Source organism: Triticum aestivum, chromosome 4A (genome assembly GCF_018294505.1).
Source record: "Triticum aestivum cultivar Chinese Spring chromosome 4A, IWGSC CS RefSeq v2.1, whole genome shotgun sequence".
NCBI classification, from domain to species: Eukaryota; Viridiplantae; Streptophyta; class Magnoliopsida; order Poales; family Poaceae; genus Triticum; species Triticum aestivum.
The window spans coordinates 216,046,819-216,055,254 of NC_057803.1; the positions used below are offsets into that span (position 1 = coordinate 216,046,819).

Here is an 8,436-nt window from a genome sequence, read left to right on the forward strand (position 1 = left end):
GATCTACATACCCATGATGGGGGAAGGCAGAGGAGGGAGCAGGGGAACGACCTTCTATGGCGCAAAAGCAGACCGCTGCAGTAGGCTACATCATGCATTGAGAATTAGAAAAGAGGCATGCATACGATCACATCATGCATTTGCACATTCATTCAGTAGCTAAAATCAACCTGTAGCATAGTTGGTGAGGCCAACTTCAAGACCATAGAAAGGCAACTCATCGGAGTAGGCAGCGGCCATCATGACATCACCAGCAATGGTAGCGTAAACAATTTGGGCAGTGACATCCTTGTTGGTCTAAAGTACTAATGTTAAGAGATATAACATGACTCCATGGTAATAATAAGAAACATAAGCAACATATATAGATGATTGAGAAGTGCACAAACTATGATGAAGAATCTTTGAAGGATACAATTCGCACAACAAAACGGTACTTGGGGGTATTGTACTTGTTCTTGTCCGGGTTGGTCTCAGCCTGGCCCTATAGTCGGTCTTCCCCCTGAGAAAACAAGGGAGAAGGGACAATCGGCCAATCAGAATCGCTGTCAGATGACAGAAGTAGCAGATTCATGGAGAGGCAGGTGTTAACACATACAACGCCTTCTCTTGAAATGGACTTGGAAACGCTTGGAGTACGCCCTTGTCTTCTGGTTCTTGATGTACACCTGAAAGACATATCCATGAGAAGCACATGAGTACACCTAGGTTTGGAACATCAGTGCTAACCAGGAAACACTAGTGATCAATCAAGAGGCACAAATAAAACATTTTAAGATAAGATATCAAAGTGGTTCATAGTTCTATTTGATGGCGAGAAACATTGAATCTAACTAGTAATCACAACTAAATACTAAACACAACAGAGTCTACTGTCCATCGACTACAAGTAGCTTCTGTGCGTCTAGAGGACTTGGCAGAAAAATACAAGAAGAAGCACTCGCGGCCGGGAAATTGGATCGACAATGCAGAGGAACGTGCAGTTCCATCCATTGACTACAAGTACTAGTACCAGTAGTAGTATATCCCCAAGGCTTCAAGATGCCTACACGATCTTTGCTAAAGTTGCACAATCCCTAGAAATATCTCTACGTAACTGGTGCTGTAATGGATGCATGCATCCATCATTCTGTACTACTACCCCTGAATCTACGTAACTAGTGCCGTGATGGATGTCGTTCTGTATTACTACCTGAACGGAAGAGGAATGACGTCGGGGGAGGCGCGTTCCTCGGTGCGCGACGCTATGCTCGGCGAGCGAGCGAGCGGAGAGGACGGCGTCGGAGAAGGCATAGGTGGCCATGGTGTGGGCACGGTCCTGCGTGATCCGCTGCTCGCACGCCGCCGCAATGTCCCGGCGTAGATCCGCGACCACGGGCCCTCCCGCCCCTTCCATGGCCTCGGTGACGGAGGAGCGTGGCTGCGGCGGGGGCCTTCCTCTATATTCCTGAGAGGCAGGGGCAGCGTCGGTGCCCGGAGAATACGAGGAAGAGGGGCGGTGGCGGGAGGCGAGGACGGGTCCGGCGGTGGCGGTGGCGGGGAGATGGGGACGAGGGAGGAGTGCGATCGGAGGAGGGGGGCGATTGGATCTGATTTAGGGTTTGCGCTGCGGGTGGGGTTTCCCTTTTTCTTTTCTTTTTCTTCTTTTCTGTAGATAGATGGATGGATGGATGGACGTGGTATGGAGAGATGGATGGATGGATGAGCGTCATGTCATCGATCCGTGTGACAACTCATTCCACCAATGAGAATGGAGCACATGTAATTGTAACTAGCACGGTGACCCGCGCATTTGCGCGGCTAGACTTCAATGTTTTTAAATATATTTTGGTGATTTTTCATTGCCTATCTTCTTTCCACTACATAAGTTTTTCACATTAAGAAATGTAGCTTAGATGTGTTTGGATAACTTATTAAACACTACAAGGTATATTTCTGTAAAATTTATATATTTGATAGTAAATATTTGATTTTATAGATTTTTTTTCTAAATTGTCATATATCCCATATTCATTATTCGTCTACTTCCCAATTTAAAAGAATGTAAACAGTGAATGGTGGGAAAGTTTCTAAAATATTCTCTCATTGGGCTCGCGTAATTGTATTTTTTAGGTAATTGTATTTTTAAGCAAAGTACAATGATTTATTACATATTTGACATGCATTATTATTTTTTGATAAAACATTCTCTATCATTTAGTCCTAAAAATTATATTTGGTATTCTTCTCTCCAACGGTATTTCCCCACTTGGTCAAATATTATTGAATTTGTTTTTGTTGTCGCATTGTAGCATTGACATGACATTTAAATTATATAAAGACGATATTAGCTAAACACATCTACCTCCAGTATACATATAAGACTTGGGAATTCTGCGTTTAATTGTATTGTTTTTTAAAATACACCCACTCTTGACAAAGATCGACATCCTGCAATTCGAAGCCATGTATCTATACTAATATTAATATTTCTCTCTTTTACTACTCTTCATCAGTCACTATTTTCCCATAGACAAATATTAACTTATCTACCATCCCACCATTTGTATATCTTTGAATACATAAAAAGATTGTAGTTGGAGAACTCCCATGGGATTCTTTTTGGTATATATATTTTTGATATTAAAGTTACTCGGGTGTAGCAGAAAATCGTTAATGGCACCAAGGTTAATATCGTACATGTCAAAACCATTTAACCAATAATAAAATTCCTAAACTTCATGTCCTCTTACACCTAATTAATAAGAGATGTCTAGTAGTATATGTTCTCTTCCACCTAATTAATAAACTTCATGTCCTCTTCTGCAATCTGTATCGCCATTATCCTTCTTGTAATTGCATTTGTAGATTTTTTTGCAGGGTATTTCCAGATATCATGTTATCATGTACGACCATGTTCAATCATTTTTTCCACATGTGGGCACTATCCTCTTACTCTAAATGTCTATGTTGTTTGTCTATCTAAAACCAAGTAACTATTGGCATATGTTCATTTAAAATGGTATTAAACTTTGTTTTACCGAATCTTGTTCGTAGGTACTTTTTTGTGTCCTTGCTGGTCTACACCAACTTATATTCTACTACAATTGAAATCTGATTTTAGTTTATTTTAACTTTAATTCTATATTCAACTGCACGGGTTAATTTTTTATTTAAGCCCTACAGCTAAATTTTATATAAAAGTATATATACATTGAGTACTTTATTTATTATTTATGGTTTTGCAAATTTTTGGCAAAAGTATCCTCCTTTATTCATCTGTGAGAAACATATATCAAGTAGTATTATTTATCCACCTAATTAATAAGAGATATCTAGTAGTCTAAACTGTGGTGACATGTTTGTACCCGAGTTGGATATACAAACATGTGGGGGCAGATATTGCTGGTGCATGTACATAGCCTTGTTCGATGAAAAAAAGATTGCATATCCTTGTACGTAGTACGTATTTTCCTTGTATGCAGTTTTGTTTGCTTGTAGGATGGTTACGTGTGCATGTTTCTCTCTTCCAAAAACCTTTTTCTAAGTTTCCTTCTCAACTAACATTCTCTGTGTGCATGTGTGTTTATCCTGAATAGACCTTCCTTATGTGGCGATCAACATTCAACCTCTAGTTTACACGTGTTATATTGGATTTATACTTGCTTCCAAACAATTCATATGATGTACGCTTGCTGGCCGCTAGCTAGAATCCGTATGATGTACGCTTGTTGGCCGTTGGCTCTTGGTTTGGTCAATGAATCTTAGCCGTTTAATTTTCTTTGCACGGAAAATTCATTTTCCATTTTTCGAGTGCTCGAAATGAGTTTTTTGTGAAGGACCTACCATATATTTGTTGCAAAAATGGACCAAATCAATTTTATAAAATACAAGGATATATTTAATGCACAATTGACAAAATGGTTAGGTGTCAAAAGTTTTGATCCACCTCTGGTGAAAAAGACAAATTCCCGCCGATTCAATAGGAAGCGGGTCAAATTTGAACTGCAACTGCCTCATAGTTTGCTCGTTATGTTTTCCAAAAATTATTTCTAGGTACATAAGTATCTATTTAATCATATAAACATCAAAAGTTTTCCAGGATTCAACCACTAGCAAGGAACGATCAAGCCCGCTAATTTGACCGCATTTTGAAACAGGCATAAAAATTTCAAAAAAATAAAAAATGGGAAACCTTCGCATTGTGTCATTATATGTGACCAAGTTCACAGGAAAAATAATAAACTTGTAATACGGCAATTTTTTTAAAAAAAGTGTTATCAGAAATGAGCTATCATACGTGAAGATTCATGGCTTTCAAGCCAAATGATCAATTTTATGGCCACATTCATGGCATAGTTTGTTCAAATGATCTCATATTGTGCACAAGGGTGCATCTTGGAATTTCAAACAATGTTGCCTGAGGGAGTTTTCATTTTCTTTGCACGAAAAATTCATTTTCCATTTTTTGAGTGCCCGAAATGAGATTTTTTGTGAAGGACCGACCATATATTTGTTGCAAAATTGGACCAAATCAATTTTCTAAAACACCAGGACATATTTAATGCACAATTGACAAAAATGGTTGGGTGTCGAAAGTTTTGATCCACCTCTGGTGAAAAAGACAAATTCCTGCCGATTTAGTAGGAAGCGGGTCAAATTTGAACTGCAGCTGCCTTATAGTTTGCTCGTTATTTTTTTCAAAAATCATTTTTAGTTACATAAGTATTTATTTAATCAGAAATATATGGTTTGGTGGCAAGACATCGAGGTTTGGACGGTGGCCGAGGGCCCCAACTCTAGAGCGCGTAAGCTCGCATGCCCGCCGCATGGTCACCTAATGACTGTGGCGTTGCCATGCGTTCTGGCTGGCCTAGGAATGTCTAGTGAGTTGCGCGCTGCCCAGGTAGGCGCTAGGAAGAAAATTACAACATAAGATTCTCATGAGGAGACCGAACTATGCTCAAAGATGAATTAGCAGCCAAGTGTTTGATTTGCGGTACGAGAAATGCACATGGCCAATCGGCGTGAGTTTTGGCTGAGGATGATCATCTGCTAAGAAGAATTTCTTCACAAATTATCAGCTCAAAAGGAGGATTCTAGGTGGTACTTCCTTCACAATGCTTCTAGATGGACAAAAACTTTGGAAATTCGCCAAGGAAGATTTGCTGGGCAAATGAAGCTGAATTTTGTCATGAGGCAATTATTTCGATAGGAAAAAGTGCCCAAAAATTTCGAGGGCGATCAAGAATATATAAATAACACGTCCTTCATAAAGTGTTGTTGTGAACAGAATAGGAAATGAATATTGTTGAATTATTTTTAAACTAGGCAAGAAAGGATTTTTACATAATTGATGAAGATATGACCGAAAGAATTTATGAGATTTTTTGGGAATTTTGGGAATGACAGAAATATAGGTTGCTTCACAACCTAGGGTAAAAATTGACACATGGACATGACACATAGGCAAAACTGATGAGGTGGCGCCTAGTCACACCAATCCAACATAATTTACAAGGTTATGACCATCTATATTGGTCATGATCAGCTAGAAATAAGGCAGCAGACGAGTGATGTCTGCTTTGTGACCATTTCGTGTAAGGAAATTACGACCTTTCTGACCAAAATGGTCGATATAGTTTAGGGTTTGGAGCCCCTCGAACAGTTTTTGACCAATTGGTTTCAAATGGTCATAGATCTATGACCAATTCGTCTAGGGTCACTGACATAAGGTCACTAGTTGACATATTTCTTGTAGTGTCTCCTTGTTACCACCGGTGGTGTCGACCCGTGGCTAGAGAGGCGTCCAAGATCCCACCGGAGCCCAAGCCTTCACCCTTTAGAGCATCTACAGTTGGACTTGGCAAATCTTGGCAAACGCGCCCGGGCGCGTCCGCGGGCACTGACTAGGCATGCCTCAAATTTCAACAGTTGCAACCGGACATCTCATACTAAATTATCAAATCCATACAAAGACATGCAAACTAAAAGAAACCTACATACTACATCGATCACCTAGATACTCATCATTGAAGATGTCGACGATCTCCGTGCCCGGTTCCGGTAGCATGGGTGGCAGCTGCAGCTCCGGCGCATCCGCTTCGGCCTCCTCTGCCTATATCTCCGTGTCGAGTTCGGCAAAGAGCGCGTCAGACTCCGCCTGCTCCCGCCGGAGGAACACCCGGCTGGCCTCCACATAGGCCTCATCTTGGATAGACTCCAGGATGGCCTGCTGCTCCGCCATCTCGTCAGACTGAGCGACGGTGAACTCCATCTCCGCCTGCTCCATATTGAAGCCCGACAGCTGCTGCTCCGGCGCCTGCTGCTCTACCTCCGCCACCTCCATCCGAGCCATCTCCTCCTTGTCCTCTTCCCTTGGCTGCTCCTCCTCCGGCTCCGCTGAGTCCGGAGGCAGCTGGGTAGCGATGACGGTGGCGCGCGCGGCTTGTCTCGCCCGGATCTCCAGCTGGATCTCGGCACGGCGCTTCGGCGTCTGCATGGCGTAGTAGGTGATCTTGCTCTGGACAATGGCGGAGTGCCAGTACGTGGGTGGAGCATCAGACCGTGGGCTGAGCGCTAGGGTGAGAGAGGGACGAAGTGGATGGGCTCGTACTGGCGGCGCGAAGAGGGTGGAGGTGGATGCGTTAAGGTTGTGGGACGTTGGTCGGCTTAAATAGCCAGTTTCGATCTTGGGCGGCGAGCGTGAGTGGCGCCATGCGACGTTTACACCGCGGCGATGGACGCAGCGTCTGTCGGACCGCTGGGTTTCCGAGGGTTTCCCATGGGACCGCTTCTCCAGTAAGACGTGGCAGGCATGCACGGGCATGCCTGGTCGCCCCCATATCCTTCTCATATTTGGGCTGGATATGGGGGGTGCCTGTCAGTTCAGGCATTTGAGGTGTCCATCTGGGTCAAAAAAACGTGACCAATCAATGATCGGGTGGCCCGCCTAGGCATATGAGGCGGTTTTGAGGTGCTTGGTTGTAGATGCTCTTAGCATATCTGACCTACGGCGGCATGTTGGTGCTGTGCGGCAGTGATGTGCTGGCACTACCTGAGGGAGTCCTGGATTAGGGGGTGTTCGGATAACCGGACTATACCTTCAGCCGGACTCCTGGACTATGAAGATACAAGATTAAAGACTCTGTCCCGTGTCCGAAAGGGACTTTCCTTGGCGTGGAAGGCAAGCTTGGCAATACGGATATGTATACCATTGTAACCGACTTTGTGTAACCCTAACCCTCTCCAGTGTCTATATAAACCGGAGGGTTTTAGTCCGTAGGACGACATACACAACAACAATCATACCATAGGCTAGCTTCTAGGGTTTAGCCTCTTCGATCTCGTGGTAGATCTACTCTTGTACTACCCATATCATCAATATTAATCAAGCAGGACGTAGGGTTTTACCTCCATCGAGAGGGCCCGAACCTGGGTAAAACTTCGTGTCCCTTGCCTCCTGTTACCATCTGGCCTAGACGCCCAATTCGGGACCCCCTACCCGAGATCCGCCGGTTTTGACACCGACATTGGTGCTTTCATTGAGAGTTCCTCTATGTCGTTGCCGTCATGCTCGATGGCCCCTATGATCATCAATAGCGATGCAGTCCAGGGTGAGGCCTTCCTCCCCGGACAGATCTTCGTCTTCGGCGGCTTCGCACTGTGGGCCAATTCACTTGGTCGTCCGGAGCAGATCGAAAGCTACGCCCCTGGCCTTCAGGTCAGATTTGGAAGTTTAAACTACACGGCTGACATCCGCAGGGACTTGATCTTCGACGGATTCGAGCCACTGCCGAGCGCGCCACACTGTCCCGACGAGCATGATCTAGCTCTGCCGCCGAACAGTGCCCTGGAGGCCGCACCAGCATCAGCTTCGACCCTTAATTCGGAGCCAACTGCGCCGGTCGAGGATGGGTGGTTGGACGCCGCCTCGGGGGCTGCGATCCCAATGGTGATCGAGCCGAACACCAGCCCCGCACTCTGCGAGACTCGTGACTCCAAGGAGCCGGACTCCGAACCCTCCGCGCCCCTGCCGATCGAATCCGATTGGGCGCCGATTATGGAGTCCGTGGACATCTTTCAGCACTCGCCTTTCGGCGATATTCTGAAGACACTGAAGTCCCTCTCTTTATCAGGAGAGCCCTGGCCGAACTACGGTCAGCAAGGTTGGCATTCGGACAATGAAGAAATTCAAAGCCCACCCACCACCCACTTTGTAGCCACTGTCGACGACTTAACCGACATGCTCGACTTCGACTCCGAAGACATCGACGGTCTAGACGCCGATGAAGGAGACGATGAAGAGCCAGCGCCTATCAGGCCCTGGAAAGCCACCTCGTCATATGACATATACATGGTGGACACCCCAAAAGAAGGAGATGGCGATGGAATAGCGGAGGATGACCCCTCTAAGAAACAGCCTAAGCGCCGGCGTCAGCGGCGCCGCTCAAAATC

General features: G+C 44.9%; 1 protein-coding gene across 1 annotated transcript; it reads right to left on the reverse strand.

The window, feature by feature from the left end:
- Positions 1-336: 336 nt before the first annotated feature.
- Positions 337-1,571, reverse strand: LOC123081943 (uncharacterized). The gene is made up of 3 exons (XM_044504435.1): positions 1,193-1,571; positions 599-668; positions 337-502 (listed from the first exon to the last, which is right to left on the reverse strand). The coding sequence occupies exons 1-3, from the start codon at positions 1,394-1,396 to the stop codon at positions 474-476; spliced, it is 303 nt and encodes a 100-aa protein (XP_044360370.1). The 5' UTR covers positions 1,397-1,571; the 3' UTR covers positions 337-473.
- Between the last annotated feature and the right edge of the window lie 6,865 nt (positions 1,572-8,436).

Bases quoted from the DNA above. Each gene is read 5' to 3' on its own strand.
- LOC123081943 (XM_044504435.1), bottom strand. From the start codon at position 1,396: ATGGAAGGGGCGGGAGGGCCCGTGGTCGCGGATCTACGCCGGGACATT. The intron at 669-1,192 runs GTAGTAATACAG...TATGTCTTTCAG, and splicing joins GTCATTCCTCTTCCGTTCAG to GTGTACATCAAGAACCAGAA. The intron at 503-598 runs GTATGTGTTAAC...TTGTTTTCTCAG, and splicing joins CCATTTCAAGAGAAGGCGTT to GGGGAAGACCGACTATAGGG.